At 44.5% G+C, this 27,097-nt stretch overlaps 2 protein-coding genes across 3 annotated transcripts in view; one reads left to right on the top strand and one right to left on the bottom strand.

Moving 5' to 3' along the window:
* The first annotated feature begins 3,768 nt into the window (after positions 1 to 3,768).
* The window catches only part of LOC138740015 (nectin-3-like protein), a 64,354-nt gene continuing 41,025 nt past the window's right edge, over positions 3,769 to 27,097 (top strand). Inside the window, exon 1 of the mRNA XM_069892466.1 lies at positions 3,769 to 3,870. Within this exon, the coding sequence (XP_069748567.1) occupies positions 3,804 to 3,870 (67 nt within the window). The 5' untranslated portion in view covers positions 3,769 to 3,803. The remainder of the gene's footprint in view (positions 3,871 to 27,097) is intronic.
* The window catches only part of LOC138739022 (gap junction alpha-8 protein-like), a 122,754-nt gene continuing 101,664 nt past the window's right edge, over positions 6,008 to 27,097 (bottom strand). The window contains exon 5 of one of the 2 annotated variants that reach the window (XR_011341960.1): positions 6,008 to 7,419. The gene's annotated coding sequence lies outside the window, so the exon portion shown is untranslated. Of the gene's footprint in view, positions 7,420 to 16,647; positions 16,705 to 27,097 lie in introns of those variants that run through there. The other variant, XR_011341961.1, reaches the window with a different exon arrangement.

The raw sequence follows: 27,097 nt of genomic DNA, 5'->3' as shown, positions 1-27,097 counted from the left end.
GCGAAAATGTTTTTCGGGGTGGGTCAGCATTTGACTGTTGTTAAACCTTGTGCCCTGGAAAGATTCAGCATCTGCGTAGAGGGGGGTGGGGGAGGCTGTTGGTGGGGCTCAGGAATGTCTGGACTCAAACTATTCAGTATTAGCAGATGGAAAGTATTTGTTGGAAGATCCATAATTCCCTGAAAGTGGCATCACAGGGAGATAGGGATGTAAAAAGAGCTTTTGGCATCTTGGCCTTCATAAATCAAAGTATTGAGTATAGGAGTCGGGATGTTATGGTAAGGACATTGGTGAAATCAAATTCAGTTATTTATTGGAAGGAAGTGGTTCATGTTGCACAGGGTGTAGAGATCTGATTATGTCTTGAAACTGAGAGCCCATTATTGAGATATTTATCCCTATTAGTGTTGGGGGGGGGGTGGAGGGGGTTGGTGGTCCAATGCCTGATAGTGGCAGGAGGTCTGGAGGTGTACAATCATATGATCTGTAAAGGGGACCCCCATCTATCTCTATAGCTGTTATTAAGAACCCCCCTTGGAAATGTCACCCAGATAAGAAAGTAGGTGGTGGTGGTTGTCAATTTACAAGCAGTACAATATCATCCCTCTCCTGTTTACTGCTTCTGTTATTGGAGAGTCCATTCCACTAAATAGCCACTTCATTTGGCTCAGGGCTTCATTACCCTGGCCCCATTAACCTGGCCTTTCGTGGAATTTAATCTGGTGTCGTCTAGCATTGCAGAAGGTTTGCTGAGGATTAGAAGGTTTGAGGTTGTTGAGGGTCGAGGACAGGTTGCAGATTTATTCTCAATAATATGGGTGTGGGCTCCCTGTTAGTTGGGATTTGGGATCCTTGGAGAAATGTTCAGCAGGTGAGCAAGTCCCGTGGAGTGAAGAGTCCTTGTGGAAAATATTTTTGAAGTTTGTCTGGGGGAGTTGTTTGTATGGAGTTGAGGGATAATACTTGATTCTGGTTGATTAGAAATCTAAGGTCCAAAGAGGTTGTGGTCCTTAAATATTATGTGTGTGTTTGAAAGTTGCTTTCGGGAATGCTGGGTTGTGCAATATATTTGAGGTATATGTCGATGGGAGTATTTAAAATTGAGGCGAGGGTATGTCTGACTGTGACCTTGGAGAGAGAATTTTGACATTTATGTGGTTTGGAGGGGAGTAATCTGGTTGTGCCCCAAGGCCCTGAGGGTTTAAGGTGAGAATGAGTGTGTTCTTGGGGAGGGTTTGGAGAGGCTTGCCTAGTTGTTGTTGCAGGATTCAGGAATGTTTAAATCTGGAGTGGGGGGAGGGGGGTGGGTAGCCCATGCCTGATTGAGTTCTTGTGGAAAGTATTTTTGAGAGATAGGTGTTAGAAGATGCAGTGTTTGTACCTATATGGAACTAGGGCTGGGGCGGGGGGTTAGATTTAAGGCTGTCTAGGAGGCATATATTGTTCCTTAAGTTTACATTTGACCTCACCCTCGATGGATAAGGCCAAGAATAGACATGTCACTGCAGGAATGGTTTGGCTACATGAAGCTCAGGTTTAGAACTACAGCTTGCAGTCACCTGATCTGTGTTGGTCTCACCGGCGTAGAGAGGGCCATACTGGGTACAGCAAATGCAGTAGATCAGGTTGGATGATGTGCAGGTAAAGCTCCGTCTCACCTGGAAGGTCAGTTTGTGGACCTGGATGGAGGTGAGGGGGTAGATGTAGGGACAAGATTTGTACTTTATGGTACCACAGCGGGAAGGGCTCTAGGGGGGGCTGAAGAGCAGATGAAGGAGTCTCGGAGAGACTGATTCCCGTGAGAAGCAGATAGGAGTCAAGATGGGAAGATGTGGCTGGTGGTGGGATCGTGCTGACTTTGGTGGAACCATCAGAGGCTGATGGGATGGGAAGTGAGTTCAAAAGGGACAATCTTTGTTCTACTGGGGGAGATGGGGTAAAGTACAATAGGTGTGGCCTTTATCAATGACAGTAAGTGGGAATTGGTGTTTATTAAAGAAAAAGTACAGTTTGGATGTCCTGGAGTGAAAGACCTCATCCTGGGAATGATTTTGAGATGAGGATGGTGTCCTCATAAGGTGGGGAGAAGGACAAGCCAGGCAGCTGTGAGTCAGTGGGTTTGTAATTGATGTCTGTGGGGGATAGTTTGTCTTCCTAGATTGAGATCGATCAAGAAAGGGCAGAGAGGCGTTGGAAACAGTCCAGATAAATTTAGGGGCCAGATGATAAGCACTGGGTGGGGAGGGGTGACAAGTGGAGGCAAAGGCTGTCTGTGCTGCAATCTGAACAACAGAGAAGGTGACAATAGTACTCAGCTGCACAAGGGTGGCTTCTTCCCTGCTACCATCAGATTCCTGAATGATCATTAAACCAAAGGCACTGCCTCACTTTGACTTTTTGTGTTTCTATGAATGATTAGACTGTGATGTTGCCGCAAAACAATGAATTGCGTGACTTGTTCATGACAATAAATTTTAATTCTGGTATAATGAGAGCTGTTAGTAAAGGAATGATGTTTAAAATTTTTTTTTAAATTTAGACTTATAGCACGGTTACAGGCCATTTCAGCCCACAAATCTATGCTGCCCAATTACATCCCCAGTACGTTTCAAACAGTGAGAGGAATCCGGAGCCCACCCCCTCCCCTGGGGAAAACCCACACAGACACAGGGAGAACATTCAAACTCCTTACAGACAGCACGGGATTTGAACCCCAGTCCTGATCGCTGGCGCTATAAAGGTTTATCACTAACAGTTTTGCCAACCGTGCCAAAAAGTCAAAGTAAGGCAGTGCCTTTGGTTCATTGATCATTCAGGAATCTGTTGACCTTTCTTTTTCTCCCACTGATTCTGTTAGATCCAATGAATTTCAGCAGACTCTTTGTAACTTCAGATTCCAGTGTCTGCAGCCTCCTGCGTGTTCTTTGTTCCAAGTTATGAAGCTCTTGAACTTTCCAGTCCTAATGTAACCACAACACCACTCAGGGTCCACCAAAATGCTTTATGCCCTATGATAACATCATATATTTTTGCACTAACTGCAACTGTGAATATTTATATTCATTATCCTTTTATTTCTCATGTGGTAACTTATTTTATGCTTATTATCATGAACCGGTGCAGCTAGAGCAAACACCAATTGTACACTATACTCATGCATGGCAATAAACTCTCATCATCAGGGAGAGAGGTTCAGGAGATTACACAGTTCACAACAGGACTGGCATCAGAGATCAAAGGGGAGAGTTCAGGTATATGGTGTGGAAAGCAATAGGACAAAAACCAATGGACATTAAAGAGGATGTAATGTGACAGGATAGGGAAGGAGTTGGTGACAACTGTGGCAGCAGGGCCTGGCTGTTAGGGAGAGGGTTAGCAAGATCCAATGTATAGGTGAGGTTTGGTGACGAGGTCGTCATTGTGAAGTGGGAACACACCTTGGGTGTTTAATTTGCTCAATACCCTGAAATGGTAAATTTTGTAAGATTTTTAAAAATTTGTTTTTGGATTTAATTATCAAGAAAACAATATTTCCACATACTAGCATTGATATAATTTGTGTTTTTGACCAAAATTCTTGAAATGCAGAACTTTTCAATTTTAATATTTACTCGTTTAAAGTTTTTACTTAATGCAATGCCTTCTCGGAAAGTAAAACTTGCACAAAGTCAAAATGTCCAAGTGCTTACTGAAAACTGAAAGAAAATGAAAGGGCGTGATAGTCTGCTGTTCATTTCCTGTGATGAAGTGACTGTTCTGTAGAGATAGTCAACTTAGTCACACTGAGAATCCGACTTGAAACAATGGGTGAAAAGGAAAAACCCAGCCATCCTCCAGTCTGCCTCTTCACCTTGCTAAATCTTGTCCAAGGTGAGTGCACTTATCTCAACTTAAGTCCTTTCTGCCTGGAATGAACTGGTGGCAAATATATTTCGTGTGTACCCTCTCTGATGATCTTAAAGTTATATCCACAGCAACTAAAGAGCATTTTCATGGTGGAAATATTCTGTATCTGATGTGCTTTTACATCCTGGCAGGAACTAGCCTTGTAGTATAGTTGAAATTAAATTGATTTTGTGGAAATCGCAGTATGCAAAGAGGAGGTAGGGTAAAACACAGGTATGATTCCTTTTGGTTCTTTGATAATTATGGTTCATGCAGGCAGTAATCTTATATCAAACAAGAGCTGTGTTCGGTCCAAGCAGTTTCAAAGAATAATAGCATCACAAAGAAAATTTCCCTTTGATATTTCTTTGTGTAATGTGAATGAATTTAAACAAAATATTAATTATTTTTTAGTGAATGGAAATGTAGAATGTTGGTTGCACACGCTCTATGCACACGTAGAGAGGGTGGCTCATAAGCATCATGGTGAAATTAAAACACTGCATATTTTTTCATGGCTTGTGCAATATTCTCTTGGGTGAGCACAACGTATCCAAGATGTTTTGCACAATACTTGGGAACTCGTGTACTTCAGAGGTTGATTGAGAGTGGCTATTTGCAGGAAAAGTTTGACAGGTAAGTGGGAAGCTTTTCAAGGAGAGAAAGCAAGAGTTGGAGTGAGGGGCAAGTCTGGCATTTATGGAAATCATGAATGATGCTGAGGCTTTGGTCAGGGAAAAGGAGACATATCAGTTTTATAGGTCTGGCTTAAGCATTAGCACAGATGAAATAGGAGCAGGAGAAGGCCATTTGGGCTCTGGAGCCTCGCTCTTCCATTCAATATGCTTGTGGCTAATTTTGCCATGAACTCAGCTCCACTGTTCCCCATAACCTTTAATTCCCCTTCAAAAAATCTTTCCATTTGTTTCTTAAATACATTTAATGAGGCAGCTTCTACTGCTTCATTGGGCAGAGAATCTCACAGATTCACCACTCTGGGATAATCTGTTCCTCCTCACCTCTCTTAAAATAACTTCCCTGAATCTCGAGGCTACTGTGCACTAACTCTAGTTTTACCCCTGCCAGGGAAAACCATAACCATATAACCATTTATGGAGCGGAAACAGGCCATGTTGGCCTTTCGAGTCCGCACCGGTTCACTGATTTTGTGCGCCCTCTTCAGACATTGGTCCCGGTAGATCTTCAGGCTCGACATGATGTTTCAAAGTTCCAAGTGTCAGAATCTGTTTTGACTAAAGCTAAGTTGGGGTCTACCTGTATCAATGTGGCTGCTTTTCCTTCTCTGAAGGAAATCTTCCATCCAAACAGTGCATGGAGATAGCTTCCTACTGTCACCTTCTCCCCCCCCCCACCCTCCCCGAGGGAGAGACAGAGGAACATTTCAATTTTCAATGCAAGTCCCTGAACCCCATTGTAAGTCGGGGTCTATGTGTACCTATCTAAGTCTTTTCAATGTTCCCATTGTACCAAATGACTACCATCTCTGGTAATGCATTCTAGGCACCCCTTATTCCCTGTGCAAGAAAACTTACCAGAGGTCTCCCCAAACCTTTCTCCCTTCACCTTATACAGATATTCTCTGGTAATTGCTACAGTCATATCTATATAAATGTAAAGGAGGCGACAATTATTCCAGCTATTTGTTTTCATGTCCATATTTGAATATTTAATTTGTAATTAGAAGAAAAGACGTGTAATGAGAAGCTTTGCTCTATTTTCACGGGAAAAAATAAATATTCACATGACACTGAAACGTTCAGTGTCCAGTATTTAAGAGGCAACCTTTTTGCTTCTATCTTATCTGTTCCTTGCATAATTTTATGTCTTTATAGGACCCCTCCACCCCATCACCCTTCTAAATGCAAATGAGTATCATCTATTTGCTAGTCCTAATCTTACTCAGAAAGATTCTCCTCAGGGAGAATGATGTCTCTCACTTTCACTCTAATCTCATCCTTAATTTAGAGCATTATCCCACATCCCTTCCAACTCTTTTTTTCCTTTATTTAGTATTTTTTCAATAAAAATAAACAGACTTTTACCAAATAAGTAGTCTAACAATAAAACAGTAAAACAAACCCATCCCCTCCACCCTCCCACAACAGATCCCAAAACGGAAGCATTGAAAATAAACAAAAACATTCAGTAATTAAAATATTACTAAATTCATATTCTTCATATGCGGTGTCCACATCTTAACAAAAAAAAATCATAATTATTATGTAAATTATGTTATTTTCTCCTTGTAGATACTCGACTTCAACTCATGATGCCATCGAACTATATTTAACTCCGCTTCTTCTTTCCAAGACATTTACGAGGAACTGTCAATGTTAGATGAATAAACCCTGTCTGAAACTTATCCAGCCCCAAGTCCCCTAACGGAGTAAAATAACCCAACAAAAACATTTTGGATCTAAAGGAAATTAAATTTTAAACAAATTTTGAAGAAAAATCCTAATTTTAAACCAGAAAAGGATGAACTTTATCACAAAACCAAACAGAAGGTAGAAAAGTTCCAACACATTTTCTTGGCTTGGCTTCGTGGACGAAGATTTACGGAGGGGGTAAATGTCCACGTCAGCTGCAGGCTCGTTTGTGGCTGACAAGTCCGATGTAGGACAGGCAGACACGGTTGCAGCGGTTACAGAGGAAAATGGTTGGTTGGGGTTGGGTGTTGGGTTTTTCCTCCTTTGCCTTTTGTCAGTGAGGTGGGCTCTGCGGTCTTCTTCAAAGGAGGTTGCTGTCCGCCGAACTGTGAGGCGCCAAGATGCACGGTTTGAGGCGATATCATCCCACTGGCGGTGGTCAATGTGGCAGGCACCAAGAGATCTCTTTAGGCCGTCCTTGTACCTTTTCTTTGGTGCACCTCTGTCACGGTGGTCAGTGGAGAGCTCGCCATATAACACGATCTTGGGAAGGCGATGGTCCTCCATTCTGGAGATGTGACCCACCCAGCGCAGCTGGATCTTCAGCAGCATGGACTCGATGCTGTCGACCTCTGCCATCTCGAGTACTTCGACGTTAGGGATGAAAGCGCTCCAATGGATGTTGAGGATGGAGCAGAGACAACGCTGGTGGAAGCGTTCTAGGAGCCGTAGGTGATGCCGGTAGAGGACCCATGATTCAGAGCCGAACAGGAGTGTGGGTATGACAACGGCTCTATATACGCTTATCTTTGTGAGGTTTTTCAGTTGGTTGTTTTTCCAGACTCTTTTGTGTAGTCTTCCAAAGGCGCTATTTGCCTTGGCGAGTCTGTTGTCTATCTCGTTGTCGATCCTTGCATCTGATGAAATGGTGCAGCCGAGATAGGTAAACTGGTTGATCGTTTTGAGTTTTGTGTGCCCGATGGAGATGTGGGGGAGCTGGTAGTCATGGTGGGGATTCAGAGCCAGCTCTTCAGCGCTTGACGTCCTGTTTTGCGGAAACTGTCAAAATGTTTGGCCTGGAAGTCAGCCTGAAGAAAACTGAGGTCCTCCATCAGCCAGCTCCCCACCAACACATAATCCACACCTAAAACACAGATCTGAATTATTAAATCCATAGTTTTCCATTTTTCAGGGGTTAAATATAACTGATGCCAAAAATTATAATTAACCATACTATATCTTACATTAATTAATTTAATCAACCCATCATAACACCTATTTTCCCAATCCATCTGACTAATCTCACAACTTAAATAATGCTCCCATTTAATCCTAGATGGATCTAATTTTTTTAACCATTGTATCTTGTAATAAGGCATACATTTCTGATATAAAACCTTTACCTGAAAAATATGAAACCATAAATTCAAATTTAGTTAACTTAGAAATTTTCATTGCTCTTCCAAAATTATCTTTCACTATTGCCCTAATTTGATAATAAACAGAGAATTCTCTAAAATCCCAAATTTCTCTTTAAACTGATTAAGTAATAAAAATTTCCCTTCTTCAAAACAATCCTGCAATCTTTTTATTCCTTTCATCCACCAATCTTCTAAAACTCTATTATTCAATGAAAAAGGAATCAATTTATTTTGATATATTGGGGTTTGAACTGATAAAACTACCTTTTGATCCTGTTAATACATTCCTTTTTAGTCCAAATTTCTAATAAATGTTTCAAAATTGGTACATTATACTTCTGTAGTAAGACAGTATTCCATTTAAATACAAACTTGTGGAGACAAGGTTCCAACATCACAGCCAATTTCTCCCTAGTCCAACTAGGAAGGTTCAAAATATCTAACATACGATTAATAAATCTTAAGTGAGCTGCTTCATAATAATTTAAAAGATTAGGTAATTGCAAACCTTCCAAAGCATACTGCCAGGTCAATTTATGCATCGCTACTCTTGCTAATTTTCCTGTCTATAAAAATTCTTGAACTACTTTATTTAAATCTTGAAAAAGGATTTTGGAAGAGAACAAGAAATCGATTGAAACAAATAATGTATTCATGGAAAAATATTAATCTTTATACAATTTACTCAACCTATTAAAGTTAAAGGTAAATCTTTCCATTTAATCAAATCCGCTTTAATCTTTCTCATTAATGGTACATAATTTAAATTATACAATGATTGAAAATTTACATCAATCATTATCCATAAGTACTTACTTTTATCAGTCCATCAAAATTTATTAATTTGTCTAGATTGATCATAATTTCCTTCAGAAATTGGTAGTATTTCACTTTTATCTCAATTCACTTTATATCCAGATAATTTACCATATAATTCTAAACAATTTTGCAAATAAATTAAAGATTGATCCAGATTAGTTAAATATATCAAAACATCATCAGCAAATAAATTAATCTTATATTCATCCTGTCCAGTCCTTATACCTGTAATGTTCTCATTCTGCCTGATAGACTGAGCCAACAGTTCAATGACCAATGCAAATAGGGCTGGCGACAAAGGACAACCTTGATGAGTTGAATGCATTAATTTAAAAAAGGAAGAAGTTTGACCATTTGTTGCCACTCTTACTACAGGATTATTATATATAATGCCTTCACCCAATCAATAAATAAGGGTCCAAATTTATATTTCTCCAAAATTTTAAATAAAAAATTCCATTCGACCCTATCAAAAGCTTTTTCAGCATCTAATGATACTACCATTGGTAGGTTGGGTTGCTGATGTGAAGCATCGATCAACGAAACCACTTTAAGAATATTATCTGAACCATACCTATCTTTAATAAAACCAGCCTGGTCAGAATGTACTAATTGTGGTAAATTCTTTGCTAATCTATTTGCTAATAATTTTGTTATTATTTTATAATCCACATTTAATAAAGAAATTGGTCAATAAGAAGCAACCTTCAAAAGGTCTCTGTCTTTTATTGGTATAACTGTTATTATTTCACTCAAACATGAGTCTGGTAAAGCTTGTTCCTGAGTTACCTGATTAAGAACATCCATGAATACAGAGGACAGATCATCATAAAAAACTTTATAAAATTCAGCAGTGATCCCATCATCTCCTGGTGATTTCATTTGTTGAATAACATCCTTTATTTCTAAATCCGTAAAAGGAGAATCCAACTTTCTCACATCCTCCTCCTTCAATATTGGTAAATTTAACTCTGACAAAAATGCTTCAATAGAACCATCATCTCGCACTCCCCCAGAAGCATATAATTTCTGATAAAATGACAAAAATTGGTCATTAATTTCCTGAGGTTTATAAGTAACTGAATTGTCCTTCCACACAGCATTAATAATCCTTGAAGCTTGTTCAGTTTTCAATTGCTATGCCAAGACTTTATGTGCTCTGTCCCCTAACTCGTAATAACGTTCCTTAGATCTTTGAATCAAATGTTCAAATTGGTCAGTTTGCAATATATTATATTTTAGGTTCAATTTTGTCAAAAAAGCCTTATTATCTTCTGTAGAATTCGTTTGAAATTCCTTTTCCAACTCTGCTATTTGTTTTTCCAACAACTGAGACTCTACCAGAAATTTCTTCTTTTCCTTTGATGCATAACTAATGATTTGACCACATAGAAATGCCTTTAAAGCATCCCATACAATAAAATTATTCCTGACTGTATTCTTATTCAAATCTAAATAAATAGCAATTTGATCCTTAATAAATTTTACAAATTCTGGATTTTTCAATAACATTATATTAAACCTCCAGCGAAAAATTAATGAACTTCCAGCCCCACACAAGAAATAAATGGCAAAGAATGGTAAGAAATGATCCTACTCTTATATTCAGCTTGAGTGAAACGTGCTTGCAAATGTGCTGATGCTAAAAAAACAGTCAATCCTAGAAAATGAAATCCCTTCTGATTCTTTTGAATACTCTAATTGTTACACACTGATACTTAATCCCCAGTCATCCCCACTCTGCCAGCACTTTTCCATAGTAGTAATTTCCTTAGCACTCACTGACCACAGTTTGTCTTGTACATCAGATTTTTCTGCCTTCCGATTTTAATTTTTCCTTTCTTTTGTTGTATTGTGCTACTGACTGAGGCCCTGGAGGTTGATGATTTTTTTTTCAGTTCACGGGGACAACTACAGGGTGAAGACCAGCTAGGATCTGGGTGTCTCTGTCTGCCTTACAGCAGGCAAAAGCAGTTTCCTGAAATATCACACTGTTTTTAACTACTGACAATAAATTGAACCTTGAAATCAAGACTGGCAAATCCAGCAGTGACCAAAATGCCTGTGCATATTCAGTACAAGACTGTTCAGCTGATAAATTACATTATCACATCAATTTTATGGAGTTTTGAAACACATAACCTTGTTGGATTAGGATCCAGATTGTTGTTTTTATTATATTTTTCCTTCTAGTTTTAGGTTTCTTGGCGCTGTCTTATAACCATATAACCATTTACGGAGCAGGAACAGGCCATGTTGGCCTTTCGAGTCCGCACCGGTTCACTGATTTTGTGCGCCCTCTTCAGGCAATGGTCCCGGTAGATCACTTCGATGGGGGAGGGGGTGAAGGGAGACTAGATTGATCCTCTCTGCCACTCTTTTTGCAAACAAAGTCTTGTATGTTTACATAACCAATAGTTGGTCTGTAAATGTTTAGTAATTTGTAGTATATTTGATTCTATACTTTGTCTGCAAATCTGAAGGTATCCGTTCACAGATTTGTTATTGAGACCAGTTCAGACCAGTTTGCAGTGTGAAATGAGAGAATGCATTCAAGTTCTGGGTTGTTTATTTAGTGCAGAAAACAAAAGAGCTGGAAAAACTCAGCAGATCATGCACCATCCCCAGCAAGCAAAAGGCAGTCAACATTTCGGACCCGAGATGTTCTTCAGGCAGAGGAGAAGTGGCGGCAACAAAGAAATGGACTGCAGGACAAAATAATCAACACACCATAACTAAGAACACTGAATTAAAAGGTGGGTGGAGGGTGGAACGGGGAGAAAAAAGTGGAGGAACACAGGCTACAGGCAAGAAGGAACCAGTGGATACAAGTGGGAGGCCAGAAGAGAAAGAAGCGGAGAAGTGAAGCCTCTTCCCTCACCAGCATCAGGGGCCTGAAACAATTCTTTCAAATGAATCAACTTGTAAATCTGTAGGGTTCATTTACTGATTCTGGTACTCCTGTTGCTGTCTCCTCTGCATCAGGGAGACAGGACGCAGATGGCGAGCTCATTTGGGAGAACACCTTTGCTCTGCCTGCTGCAACAGCAAGGATCTCTCAGTGACTAGCCACTTCAGTTGCACACGCCATTGCCACTCTCACATGTCCGTGCATGTCCTCATGTCCTGCCAGATTGAGGCCACCAGCAAAACTCCTTGTGTTCTGCCTTGGAGGTCTCCAAACAAGTTCTCCAAGTTCTGTAAATCCCCTGCACAAAGACTCTCTCTTTCCCTCAAATCTCTTTCTCCTTATCTCCAGCTACCCACACTGTTTCCCTTCTTTCTCTCAGAGAGCTATCTTTTTAGTCCTCGGCCTCTTCCCCATCAGCTCAGCTTCTTTCCCTTCTACCCTCTCACCTGTATCCACTATTGCTTTTTACCTATCAGTCTGAACATACAACATAGAAATAAAACCTACAGCACACTACAGGCCCTTCAGCCCACAGTGTGGTGTTGATCTAATAACCTACTCTCCCTCTTGTCCAGAATTTCCCTACTGCATGACCCTCCATTTTTCTCAGTTTCATGTCTCTTTATACCTGCCTCCACCTCCATTATTGGCAGTGAATTCCATGCATCCACCACTTTCTAAAAGAAGAATGTACTTCTTGCATCCCCCTGTACCTTAAAACTATACCCCTCATGTTAGCCATTTCAGCCCTGAGTAAAAGCTTCTGCCCATCCACATGGTCAATGCCTCTCACTATCATGTTCACCTCTATCAGCTCACCCCTTGTTGGGCACGACCAGTTGCCCCAACAATCAGAGACAAAGACTGAGGAGAACGATAGGCTTTATTACACACGAGACTGCTGGCCTGGGTCCAAGCTAGGGAAGTGAAGGGAAGGAAGAGGTGGCTCGACCTTTATGGCCTGGGTCACTGGGGGAGTCCAGGGAGGAGTCTAGGAGAGGATGTCATCAGGAGGGTAGGCCAGCCTGTGCCTATAGTACATACAACCATATCATTACATTCACCCCCTCTTTTAAAAATAGAGACCACTGGGAACAATTGAGGAAGAGGGGGAGGGGGAGAAGAAAAATGGAAGAAGAAAAACGGAAGAAGAAAAAAAGGAGGACGCTCCCTCAGACTAGAGGTTCGTCAAACAGACGACTTCCTCCTTCTGCTGGCCCGCTGAGGGGCCGGTGTGTTCGTGCGTTGCTCCTCAGGAGATTTGGCAGTCGTTGGAGAGGCCGGGGTGGGAACCGCTGGGGTTTGGTTGCTGGTGGGGGACTCCTGTGGGATGGGAAATCCGCTGCCTCACGTCCTGGATGTCCAGCAGGGAGACAGGCAGCTTGGACTCCAGGATTGTGCTCCTGTGCAGTGTGATCAGATCCGTAGTCTGGTCAGTGGCAGGCAGGGCCGTTTCAGGGTCTCCAGCTCTTGCCAGGTCTCGGATCGGTACAGCGTCCTCGTGGCCATCAGGGTACCTCATGAACACATATTGGGGGTTGGCATGAATAAGGTGCACAGCTTCCACCAGTGGGTCCGTCTTATGGCCCCTGATGTGCTTCTGTAGCAGGACCGGCCCTGGGGTTGCCAACCAAGGAGGGATGGATGAACCATTTGTTGATCTCCTAGGGAAACCAAAGAGGCGTTCATGCAGGATGGTGTTAGTAGCGATGCATAGCAATGATCGGATGGCGTGGAGTGCCTCGGGAGCATCACCTTCCACATGGTGGTGTACTCCCTTTCCACCTGCCCATTACCCCTGGGGTTATAGCTGGTGGTCCTGCTGGTGGCTATGCCTCTGGCTAGAAAGTACTGTCGCAGCTCCTCACTCATGAACGAGGAGCCCTGGTCGCTATGAATATAGTCAGGGTACCTGAACGGGGTGAAGATGCTGCGCAGTGCCTTGATAACCATCCTCGAGGTCATATCTGGGCAGGGAATAGCAAAGGAGAACCTGGATAATTTGTCCATCACTGTGAGGGAGTAGGCATTCCTATTTGAGGTTGGGAGGGGGCCCTTGAAGTCAACACTGAGTCGTTCAAAGGGGCGCATGGCCTTAATGAGGTGTGCATTTTCTGGCCGGTAGAACTGCGGCTTACATTCTGCGCAGATCTGGCAGCATCTGGTTGTGGACCAGATGTTCTCTATAGAGTACGGGAGGTTCCGAGTCTTGACGAAGTGGTACAGTCTCATGACTCTGGGATGGCAGATTGTCATGAAGGGTCTGGAGACAGTCGAGATGCACACTAGCGCACATTCCCCGGGATAAGGCAGGGGAATCATTGTGCAGGGGAAACATTGAGTTTACCCAGCCAATACAAGATATCGTAATTATAGGTGGATAGCTCAATCCTCCACCTAAGAATCTTATCATTTTTGATTTTACCCCGCTGTTTCATATTGAACATGAAGGCCACTGCCCTCTGGTCTGTCAGCAAGGTAAACCTTTTACTGGCAAGGCAATGTCACCAGTGGCGCATTGCCTCAACAATTGCTTGTGCCTCCTTCTTGATGGAGGAGTGCTGTACTTCGGGACCATGCAGGGTGTGGGAGAAAAACCCTACTGGCCTGCCTGTCTGGTTAAATGTGGTGGCCAGTGCGAAGTCTGAGGCATCACTCTCCATCTGGAAGGGGATGGGTTCATCCATGGCATGCATCGTGAACTTTGCAATGTCTCCTCGGATCTGGTGGAAAGCAGTCTGGGCTTCTGCTGATAATGGGAAGGTTGTAGACTTAATCAGGGGGTGGGCTTTATCGGCGTAATTGAGCACCCATTGTACATAGTAAGAAAACAGCCCAGGCACCTCTTCAGTGCCTTTAGGGTGTTTGGGACAGGGAGCTCCATGAGGGGGTGCATGCGGTAAGGGTCCGGGCAATGACACTATGTGCCACCACGCATCCGAGGAGGGCCAGGCGATCTGTATTAAACACACATTTGTCCTTGTTGTACATCAAGCTGAGGGACTTGGCTGTACATAAGAACTTGGCGAGGTCAGCTGGTCCTGCTGGTCGTCGCCACAGATGGTGACATTGTCAAGATATGGGAACGTTGCCATCAGCTTGTGCTCCTCCACCATCCAATTCATCACCCTCTGAAAAGCAGAGACACCGTTAGTCACACCGAAAGGCACCCGCAGGAAGTGGAATAGTTTGCCATCGGCCTAGAATCCAGTGTAGATTCTATCGCTCAGACGGAGGGGGAGTTGATGGTAAGCCGACTTGAGTTCAATGGTCGAAAAGACTATATTGCGTGACTTTGTTGACCAAATCAGCTATCAGGGGTAGTGGGTATGCGTCCCACTGGGTGAAACGGTTGATGGTTTGACTATAGTCAATCACCATCCGGGGCTTGCCCGCCCCTCTGATCACGAGGACTTGCGCCCTCCAGGGTCTGGAGCCAGGGGCTATGATACCCTCTGCCAGAAGTCACTGAACCTCAGCCTGGATGAACTACATATCCTCTGTGTTATAGTGCCTACTCTTGGTGGCAATCGGTTTACAGTCCGGGGTGAGGTTCGCAATGATGGAGGGGCCACCTGCAGGGTGGTGAGACTGCAGGACAGTGCCGGAGACTGGGTGCTTGGTTGGGGAGTGGGGTCAGAGAGCTTGGGGTTGTGAATGGTAAGTGGTGGTTGGGGGCCCCCTGAACACCATCATTACACTCCTGAACTGACTCTGGAAGTCAAGGCCCAGGAGGATCGGCTCACAGAGCTGGGGCATGATCAACGATACAAAATCATTGTAACATTCCCCCTCCACCCCCCCACCATTAGAGACGCTGTGCAGTACCCTCAGATACAAGTTTGTTGGTCCTTCGCCGCCATTGTACCGATCCAGTCATCGGCCTGATGGGAAAGGAGAGTCTGTGGACCAATGGGAAGGATAAAGCTTTCAGTGCTGCCGCTATCAAAGAGGCAGTTCATTTTGCGCCCATTCACCTCGATCTGCATCATGGAGTTCATGAAGTTTGGTTCAGGATGACAGATGGCAACAGGGGTATCTCCTTGTCATTATCGGTGGGAAGGCCCAACACCCAAGATGGCGACCTCCATGTTGACCACGTTGCCCTCATCTGGGAAGAAGGCGGAAGTGGTATCGTGGTGGGTGGAAGTGATGTCATCAAAGTGGTAGACCGTGGCGTAGAGGATGGGAGCAGTAGTGGGTAAGATGGCGCCCCCTTACTGCGCACATGGTCGGTACTGGAAGTTCCTCAGGCACACACACCACACTGCTCCTGGATAGGGTTCTGGACTTACAGACCTTCTGATAATGGCCCTTCTTCCCGCAGCCCAAGCATGTGGCTCCTTTTGTGGGGCAGAGGCGTCTCAAGTGCCTAGCCTGCCCGCAGAAGTTGTTTCTTGATGATGCTGACATCACCGCAGCCGCGGTCGGGTCGGTAACCCTCAACTCCGAGTTGCAGGATGGCGGCCCTCATGGTGGTATGTACGTGGTAGGCCTGCTTCTGCCCGCGATTGACTCCGCATGGCGCTGGGCCAAATCTAAATTTCTGATCAGTTGGATCGCTCTTTTTAGTAGGAGTTGATCCTCCTCGAGGAGACGTTGTCAGATATAATCTGACTTCAATCCCAACACGCAGGCATCTCGGACCAGATCTTCCACGCACTGGGTCAACAATATTGTGGCCGTTGGGTTCCCCAAGCTGACTTTCTCCAGTGTGACAAGGGATTGAATAAACTCTTCGGCTGACTCACCAGGCTGTTGTTTTCTGGACGCAAGCAGGTAACGGGAGTAGACTTTGTTCATCTTTGGCTTGCATAGCGCCCGTAGCTCAGCCATTACCTTGATGTAGGTCGCGCTGCTTCAGATGGCCTGGAAAGCCCTCTGGCTGACTCTTGCCTGTAGGACCTTTAGCCTCTTTTCGTCCAAATCAACTACTTCAGCGGCGGTCTCAAGGAAATTATTAAACCAGTTGTTCACCCACTGGGACTTGGGGATCTACATCTAGCCGATCGAGGCACAGCATCTTCTCCATTACCGGAGACCTTAAAAAATTGTGTAATAAATTATTGGGTGCTACCAGTTGCCCCAATAATCACAGAGACAAAGACTGGTGGGGGGGTGGGGTGGGGGAAGAAACGATAGGCTTTATTACACATGAGACTGCTGGCTCGGGTCCAAGCTAGGGAAATGAGGGTAGGGAGAGGAGACTCTACCTTTATGGCCTGGATCACAGTCTAGGAGAGGATGTCATCAGGAGGGCGGATGGGCCAGCCCGTGCCTGTAATACATAGAACCATATCATTACACCCCTCATCCTCTGTCCCTCCAAGAGGAAAAGACTAAGGCATGCTCTCCAATCTAGGAAGCATCCTTGTAAATCTCCTCTCTACCCTCTCTAGAATATCCACATCCTTCCTGTAATGATTGTGTCCAGAACTGAGCACCATATTCCGTGCTCATCCCCTTTCACCTTCTCCTCACCTTTTCATTCAGACATCTGCTATCTATTTTGTGGCTCTCGTGTAGAAGGGCTCTGGCCCAAAACGTCGACTGCCTTTTACTTCCTATGGGTTTCACCAGCACTTTTGTGAACTGCACTAGACTCTATGATCTACAGATTTAACTGTTTACTTATTTGCTTGGTTACTTGCTGTACTAGCTGGTCTGACCTGTAGTCTAATGTACAGCTCATAAAATGGCTGTAACCATAAGATTTTTGCCTCATTCCTGACTTCTGGGGGGAAAAAAAATCATCTCCAGATCTAACAATCATTACCAAATTGGACCAAAAGCAAGGGTGCTTCTTTGAACTACCAAAGTCACATTGATTAGTATTGGGGCAAGTCAAATAGGCAATCTGTTTTATTTTATACCCAGTAAGTAAAGCAAGGAATGTAACATTTCACTTTAATTGCAATAACTATTTCACAGCAAAGCAAAAAAATTGAAAAAAGGGCAATCGCACTTGTGGTGAAACACCACTAGCCCACTGCAGGGGGCGATCTCTGTACCTGCAGGAAGATCACCTGAGGACAGACCACACCTGGCCGGCTGTCAATCAGCTGCTCTGAATAGACCTAACTCCACCCAGCTGGCTATCAATCAACCACTCGGGATATAATCCTGAGCCAGCCCCTCCCGAGCCAGTCACTTTGAGTCACCAGTAGAGCTACCACTGTAGCAGAGACTTTTAACTGAATAAAGCCAATTGTACAGTCTTTCTCGAGTTTTGTGTCTGCTTACTGCTGCTGCAGTGTATCACAGCACTGTTCAGACAAATAATTAGTCCCATGTAGGCAGGAAAGCAAAATAGGAGTGCAGGGAATGCTTGAACACTAATATTCAGTTGATTGGACAGCAAAGGTTGCACATTTAGCATAGCAATTAGTGCTGCATTTGAATCCAGCGCAGTTTGAAAGGGGACTGCATGTTCTCCCCACAGCTATGAGTGTTACCTCCCACATTCCAAAGACTTACAGGGCTATTACATTAATTCATCACGGGGGTGTATTTGGGCGGCGAGGGCTCATGGTCTGGAAAGGCTTATTATTGTGCTATATCTCTAAATAAAATTAAAAACACTTTGGAGACAGAGAGACAGACTTGAGTTAAAAACAAATTTCAAGGCAATCATAAACGGTTGGGGATTTTAATTATTCTTGTTTCAATTAGGATGCAGGGAGAATATTCTTATTGCGTAGAGAGCAACAAATTCATGAACAATGTAACAATAAAACTTTTCTTAGTTTGTATACTAACCTAGTAAATTCAACAGTGACATAAACAGGCTCTGTCCGCCGCAATAGAGTAGATCTCCCAGTGGCCACTGATTTCAATCATCATCCATTCCCCTGCTGACATGTCTGTCCATAGTCTCATTCTGGCACTGCCAGAATGAAACTACCTGCAAATTGGAGGAACACCTCATCTTCCAACTGGGCACCTTCCAACTGGATAGCGTTAATATTGACTTCTTGGGTTTCGTAAACCACCCCCCACCCCCCGTTGACTTCCCCCTGCTCTGTCTTTCCCTTCACTGACTCCTTTCACACAAACATGATCAATTCTTACCTCTTCCCTTATCATATCCAGGTAACACCCTTTGTTGGTCTAAATTCCTCCCCCATTGTCTGAATTCTGACATTTTCTGAGACTTCCTGCTTCTGGCTTATTCTGCCTATTCCTTGAAGATGTGAGGCCAAAAATGTTAGCAATATATCTGTTTTTTATAGACGCTGAAAAACTGGCCGAGTTCCTCTATGCAGTGTGTTTTTATCTCAATCACAGTGTCTGCAGACTTTTGTGTTTCACAAAGTCTGACATCAAGACCTTAGACTTGCAGAAAGCTACGAACAAATTATTTTGGTCCTTAGTAAGCCCGACTTTTCCCATTGTCCTTTGCAAATACAAGGATTTCTCTTAATCATTTTATTACTTACCTTTGCTTTTCATTTTAATCTGTAAGACTAATGATAAATTATCAAAACAAATATTTAATGTTGTAAAAGTTGACCAATCATGTAGCCTTTTCACTAATAACGATGAATATCTTGAACTTAATTTGTACATCAATCTGTTCCTGAGTATGGGATGCCATCACAGACTGTCTCAGTTTTGCCAATAAACAGCTGCATTGGTACTATCATATTGAGGATGTGGTCAGTATGCTGGTGTCCTGAAAATGTGCATCAGCCATCTCAACTGTTTAACAGGAAATCGTGGTCTCCATTTCAATGTGTGTAAGCTCCCAAAGAAGCCTCATTTGTGCATTTTATTACTTACATTGAGTTGTTCTTTGTCTGTAAACTACTTAATGTGTGATTTGAATTCAATGAAAAAAAATCAAAGAATTCCAAGGGCATACTTCTTTCTGCACTATTTAAAACAAAACCTTAAATGCATCAGCTGAAGTTTCTTCCTGTCAATCCATATAACAACATTTCAAATCCATTCTTAGTCCACATTTCAACACATAACCTCAAAGATGACCATGAGACAATAAGACATAGAAGAACAATTAGGCTTTTTGGTTGTCTGCCTGGCCATTCCGTCATCCATCAATCCTGTAACCCTTGATTCCTTTCCATATCCAAGATATTCCATATCTGTCTCAAATATACCCAATGATTTGATCTCCACAGCCGTCTGTGGCAATAAATTCTACAGATTCACCACTGATTTCAATCAGTAAAGAAATTCATCCTCACCTCTTTTCTAAAGGGATGTTTTTATATTCTGAGGCTGGGCCCTCTGGTTCCAGACTCTCCCAACAGAGGAAACATCCACATCCACTCTATCCAGGTCTTTCAGCATTTGATAGATTTCAATGAAATTTCCTCTTAAACTCCAGCAAGTATAGTCCCAGTGCCATCAAATGCTCCTCATATGATAACCCTTTAATTCCAGGGATCATTCTAGAGAACCTACTTTGGGCCCTCTCCAATGCCAACATCCGAATTTCAGAAATGATATATTAGTGGCAGCTTTTGACAGCATCATGGTAAAGCTGAAATCAACAGGCATGAAAGAGAAAACATGCATGTTTGGAGCTGCACCTCACACAAATTAGGGTGCCTGTGAGAACCTTAATCTTAAGCCATCACTGCAGTGGTTCCTCCTAGCTCAGCTATCCTCAACCGGTTCACTGTCGATTTTCCATCCTTCATTAGTGGGGATGTTCATTGACAATTTTACAATGTTCAATTCCATTCACAATTCCTCATTAAATATAACAACCCACGCCTGCCACAGAACTACCAAACAGTGGCTATTTCCCACAGGGGAGTATAACCACTCAATGGTATTCCCATCACTGATTTTCCCATTGTCATTATCCTAGGGGTTGCCATTCACCAGAAGATAAACAGAGCAGCCAGGGATTTTGTGGCTGGACAGGGAATCAGACTTCACAGACCCTTACACACAGAAACCATTTTGAAAGTCAGAATGTCTGTTATTCCATTGTTGGCTGAAGCTGTGTAAACAGCCATAAAACTTGAAGTGATTCTTCATTGAAACTAAGACAATAGTGTTTGCTGAGAGATGACATCTGTTCAAACAAGCAAGTTTTTGATTGATTGACCTGTGCAGACAGGCCAGAGTCCTTTGCTCTTGATTCATACTTTTGAAGAGGGTTGAAGAAACTTCAAAGACAGCAATGAGATGATGTCATGTGATTTCAACACTCCAGAAGACATTTTAATATTGCACCAAGAAACACCTGAGGTCAGAAATGCACCTGCCTCCAGTCAGAGAGGTACTGTTTGTGTTATATTCTCTTTATCATGGGAGATATACAATCAGTGGTAAGGGAAATTCACTTCAGCGATCACTTTGAAAAGAGGACAGTTACACCATGTTCAGTTTTATATGGCCACCTTGTGTATCCCTTGCCGGGGTTTGTGAAATCATCATGGAAGAAAACCTCCATGCAAAAGAGGGAAAGCATTCGTATGAAGAAACATTTCTCTCAAAACAAATCTACCAGAATTTTGTGAGTTTCGAGAAATCTGATGCCTCACACCTACTCCATAATTACTTTTCAGCAACAATGTTAAGAATCTCAGTTTCTACACAAAACTGACTGAACTTTAAAAATTAATTCTTTTTTACCATCATGCCTAAACTGTTATGGTTTATGGGGCCTGCCCTCTACCCCCCCCCCCACCCCCCCCCCACACACACACACACACACACACACACACTCTTGGACATAGTGGGGTTAAGTTTAGAGTTAAGAAGTGTTATATTATTGATAGTTATTAATGAAAATTGCTCTCCCTGTGCCCGGACTGGGGCCGCCGCCTCCCACTCCCTGTCCGGACCGGGGCCTCCGCCTGCCTCACTCGACCGAGGCCGGGGCCGCCGTCTCCCCCTTGCTCCTGCCCGTATCGGGGCCGCCGCCGTCTACCCTTCACCCGGACCGGGGCCGGGGCCGCTGCTGCTCTCCCTGTGCCTGGACTGGGGCCGCCGCCTCCAACTCTCTGCCCGTATCGGGGCCTCCGCCTGCCTCACACGACCGAGGCCGGGGCCGCCGTCTCCCCCTTGCTCCTGCCCGTATCGGGGCCGCCGCTGTCTACCCTTCGCCCGGACCGGGGCCAGGGCCGCTGCTGCTCTCCCTGTGCCTGGACTGGGGCCGCCGCCTCCCACTCCCTGCCCGGACCGGGGCCTCCGCCTGCCTCTAAACTCAAGCTAGCATGCTGGAACATCAGAACCATGCTAGACAAGGCTGACAGCCACCGACCTGAACGTCGGTCTGCCCTCATTGCACATGAACTCCTCAGACTTGACATCGACATAGCCGCTCTCAGTGAAGTCCGCCTGGCAGATGTAGGCAGCCTCCAAGAACGCGGCGCGGGCTACACACTCTACTGGTCTGGCAAGCCTTCGGATGAACGACGCCTATCTGGTGTAGGCTTCATGGTCAAGAGCTTCATTGCCTCCAAACTCGAAAACCTTCCGACAGGCCTCTCGGACCGAATCATGTCCATGCGACTCCCACTTCAAAACAAGCGTCATATCACCCTCATCAGTGTCTATGCTCCAACCCTCCAGGCGGAACCAGCAGAAAAGAACAAGTTCTACACCGACCTGCGCAACCTCATCCAACGTACCCCTACAGCCGACAAGGTTGTCATCCTGGGCGACTTCAACGCTCGTGTCGGCAAAGACTCAGAAACCTGGCCAGGAATCCTGGGCAAGCATGGCGTCGGCAAGTGCAACGACAATGGGCGCCTCCTGTTGGAGCTCTGCGCAGAACAGCGACTTGTCATTACAAACACCCTTTTTCAGCAGAGGGACAGCCTTAAGACCACCTGGATGCATCCCCGATCCAAACACTGGCACCTCCTGGACTACATCCTGGTGCGAGAAAGTGACAAACGAGATGTGCTCCACACCAGGGTCATGCCTAGCGCGGAATGCCACACTGACCACCGGCTGGTTCGCTGCAAGCTCAACCTTCACTTCAAGCCAAAGCCCAGGAACAATAAAGCCCCCAGAAAGAGGTTCAATGTTGGAAACCTGCAGTCAGACGAAGCGAGAGTAAACTTCCAGGCAAACCTCAAAGCAAAGCTCGACGTTGCAACCCGCCTCACGGACCCGTCCCCTGAAACCCTCTGGGATCAGTTGAAGACTACCATACTGCAATCCACTGAAGAGGTACTGGGCTTCTCCTCCAGGAAAAACAAGGACTGGTTTGACGAAAACAGCCAGGAAATCCAGGAGCTGCTGGCAAAGAAGTGAGCTGCCCACCAGGCTCACCTTACCAAGCCGTCCTGTCCAGAGAAGAAACAAGCCTTCCGTCGCGCATGCAGCCATCTTCAGCGCAAACTCCGGGAGATCCAAAATGAGTGGTGGACTAGCCTCGCCAAACGAACCCAGCTCAGCGCGGACATTGGCGACTTCAGGGGTTTCTACGAGGCTCTAAAGGCTGTGTACGGCCCCTCACCCCAAGTCCAAAGCCCGCTGCGCAGCTCAGACGGCAAAGTCCTCCTCAGCGACAAGATCTCCATCCTCAACCGATGGTCAGAACACTTCCAATCTCTTTTCAGTGCCAACCGCTCAGTCCAAGATTCCGCCCTGCTCCAGCTCCCTCAACAGCCCCTAAGGCTAGAGCTGGATGAGGTTCCCACCCTGGATGAGAAATATAAGGCAATCGAACAACTGAAAAGTGGCAAAGCAGCAGGTATGGATGGAATCCCCCCAGAAGTCTGGAAGGCTGGCGGCAAAACTCTGCATGCCAAACTGCATGAGTTTTTCAAGCTTTGTTGGGACCAAGGTAAACTGCCTCAGGATCTTCGTGATGCCACCATCATCACCCTGTACAAAAACAAAGGCGAGAAATCAGACTGCTCAAACTACAGGGGAATCACGTTGCTCTCCATTGCAGGCAAAATCTTCGCTAGGATTCTACTAAATAGAATAATACCTAGTGTCGCCGAGAATATTCTCCCAGAATCACAGTGCGGCTTTCGCGCAAACAGAGGAACCACTGACATGGTCTTTGCCCTCAGACAGCTCAAAGAAAAGTGCAGAGAACAAAACAAAGGACTCTACATCACCTTTGTTGACCTCACCAAAGCCTTCGTCACCATGAGCAGGAAAGGGCTTTGGCAAATACTAGAGCGCATCGGATGTCCCCCAAAGTTCCTCAACATGATTATCCAACTGCACGAAAACCAACAAGGTCGGGTCAGATACAGCAATGAGCTCTCTGAACCCTTCTCCATTAACAATGGCGTGAAGCAAGGCTGTGTTCTCGCACCAACCCTCTTTTCAATCTTCTTCAGCATGATGCTGAACCAAGCCATGAAAGACCCCAACAATGAAGACGCTGTTTACATCCGGTACCGCACGGATGGCAGTCTCTTCAATCTGAGGCGCCTGCAAGCTCACACCAAGACACAAGAGAAACTTGTCCGTGAACTACTCTTTGCAGATGATGCCGCTTTAGTTGCCCATTCAGAGCCAGCTCTTCAGCGCTTGACGTCCTGCTTTGCGGAAACTGCCAAAATGTTTGGCCTGGAAGTCAGCCTGAAGAAAACTGAGGTCCTCCATCAGCCAGCTCCCCACCATGACTACCAGCCCCCCCACATCTCCATCGGGCACACAAAACTCAAAACGGTCAACCAGTTTACCTATCTCGACTGCACCATTTCATCAGATGCAAGGATCGACAATGAGATAGACAACAGACTCGCCAAGGCAAATAGCGCCTTTGGAAGACTACACAAAAGAGTCTGGAAAACCAACCAAATGAAAAACCTCACAAAGATAAGCGTATACAGAGCCGTTGTCATACCCACACTCCTGTTCGGCTCCGAATCATGGGTCATCTACCGGCACCACCTACGGCTCCTAGAACGCTTCCACCAGCGTTGTCTCCGCTCCATCCTCAACATCCATTGGAGCGCTTACACCCCTAACGTCGAAGTACTCGAGATGGCAGAGGTCGACAGCATCGAGTCCACGCTGCTGAAGATCCAGCTGCGCTGGATGGGTCACGTCTCCAGAATGGAGGACCATCACCTTCCCAAGATCCTGTTATATGGCGAGCTCTCCACTGGCCACCGTGACAGAGGTGCACCAAAGAAAAGGTACAAGGACTGCCTAAAGAAATCTCTTGGTGCCTGCCACATTGACCACCGCCAGTGGGCTGATAACGCCTCAAACCATGCATCTTGGCGCCTCACAGTTTGGCGGGCAGCAACCTCCTTTGAAGAAGACCGCAGAGCCCACCTCACGAACAAAAGGCAAAGGAGGAAAAACCCAACACCCAACCCCAACCAACCAATTTTCCCTTGCAACCGCTGCAATCGTGTCTGCCTGTCCCGCATCGGACTTGTCAGCCACAAACGAGCCTGCAGCTGACGTGGACTTTTTACCCCCTCCATAAATCTTCGTCCGCGAAGCCAAGCCAAAGAATTAATGAAAATTATTGTTTTGAAGATACCATTGTTTGGTGAATTTCTACTGCTGCTGGTCTGGTACGTAACACACTCAAACTGACTTTCCAAGGTTTTTTTCACTATTCACAAGGCTCAAGTCAGAAGTGTAATGGAGTACTCTCTACTTGTCAGACTACAGGTCCAAGAACTCTTGATACCAACAAGGATAAAACAGTCTGCTTGATAAAACTCATGAACCACCCTAGGAATTTATGCACTCTTCCACAAGGTCACTACGGCCGCATGGCCCATTGCCTAGAATATGCACTGCATCAACAGATCACAAATTCATAACCTCCACCACCAAGCAGGCAAAGTATCCCAGTTCCAGCATACACTCATTCCTGGACTCTCCCTATGTACTGGACAATTTGTTTCAAAATCCAATGTGTATCAGCCCTTTGTGTGTTCCCTTTTACATTGCCAGTAATCACGTTGTTCACCAGGAAACAACAATAAAAGAAATTAGCTAGCAGTTCTGGGACTTCCCACAACAGCCCCTGTGAACAAGAGATGTAACTTGGAACATTGAAGTACTGTTGAAATAGTGCATTCGTTCAAATCTCTCTGTCAGTGTTGTAAAACTTACTGAAAGTTATAAACCCATCTGATCAACTTTCACTTTTGATGCAAGGTGTTTGTGAAACCTTTCTGTTGGTGTTCAGATTCTGGAGTTCAGCAATAGCAACTGGTGGAGCCATGACTAAATTGTCCATGTCTTCAAAAAAAGGGTTGGTGGGATAAGTTTGTATCCTTGCCTGCTTCTGTCTGCCTAAATACCTCTTAAATGCTGCTATTTTATGTTTTCCCACCTCCTCACGTTGTTCCAGGCAGCCTGCTTTGTGACCCTCCTTTGAACCTTTTCCCTCTCACCATAAATCTATGCCTTCTGGTATCTGACATTTCCACTCTGGGTAAAGGATTCTGGCCATCGCATACTGTGTCTCGTATAAGTTTATAAACTTTATTCGGTTGACCCTCAGCTTCCAAAGATCCGGTGAAAAAGTTCCAAGTTCGACCAACCTCTTTTGACAGAAATAATTCACCCAATCCAGGCAATGTCCTGACAATGTCTTCTACATCTTTATTAAAAGCCTCCACCTCCTTCCTGTCATGCAGTGACCAGAACTTCACACAGTATTCAAAATGTGGCCAAGCCAAAGTTTTATACAGCTGCAAGATGACTTGTCAACTTTTACACGAGGCACACATGATACAAGATGCTATAGGAAGTGGAATAGCGGGTGCAATGCCAACATTTAAAAAAAACCTTTGGACAGGTATAAGGATAGGAAAAGATTTGAAGGCGGATCATTGTGGAAAGGTGGTAGTGGAGGCTCGTTTCTCAGCTTGCAGAACTGTGACCAGTGGTGTGCTGCAGAGAACAGTGCTGGGTGCCCTTCCATTTGTCATGTACATTAATGATATGGATGAGAACATAGATGGCATGATTCGTATGTTTGCAAATGGCACTAAAATTGGTGGTGGACTGTTTAAGGTTACAACAGGACCTAAGTGCCAGGGATATAGTTTCTAGGCCCTCAAATAGCTCTCAGGACACTGAGGATCAGATAAGCAGGCAGATTTTGGAATAGTGCAGGAAATACAGGGTGTTGTTATGGGAGACTTCAACTTCCCTAATATTGACTGGCACTTCCTGACTGCAAGAGGGATAGGTGGGACTGAATTTGTCAAGTGTGTTCAAGAAGGATTCCCAACACTCTATTTGGACCAGCCGATGAGAGGAGAGGATGTACTGAATATAATTCTGGGCAATGACCTTGGCAGGCCTCTAGTTGGGTATTTTGGTGAGAGTGACCACAAATCCCTGAGTTTTAGCATAGCTATGAATAAGGATAAAAGCAGACAAAATGGGAAAGTTTTTAATTGGGGAAGGGCTAATTACTATGGTATGAACCAGGAACTACAGGTAGTCCCCGACTTACGACCGAGTTCCATTCTGACCGACTGGTCGTATCTTGAGATGGACATGTCAGAAATTCACTGTATTCATTTTTATCATTCATCATATAAAGCATGGTGGCTACGAAGGCCAGCTCTCCCAAGAGGTTGGCCACTACTGCCATAGGTGCTATTTTCCATAGATAGGCCCCTACTTACACCACAAAAGTGTAATTTTTCAATTTATATATTTTTTCTTTATTTTTAAAAATTTATAGTTTTTTTTTCTGTTGCATGTAGGGAGAGTTGTAAGTCACATAG

Source organism: Narcine bancroftii, chromosome 7 (genome assembly GCF_036971445.1).
Source record: "Narcine bancroftii isolate sNarBan1 chromosome 7, sNarBan1.hap1, whole genome shotgun sequence".
Classification (NCBI taxonomy): domain Eukaryota; kingdom Metazoa; phylum Chordata; class Chondrichthyes; order Torpediniformes; family Narcinidae; genus Narcine; species Narcine bancroftii.
Note: the sequence above shows the minus strand (reverse complement) of the source record. Positions and strands in the feature narration are given on the sequence as shown.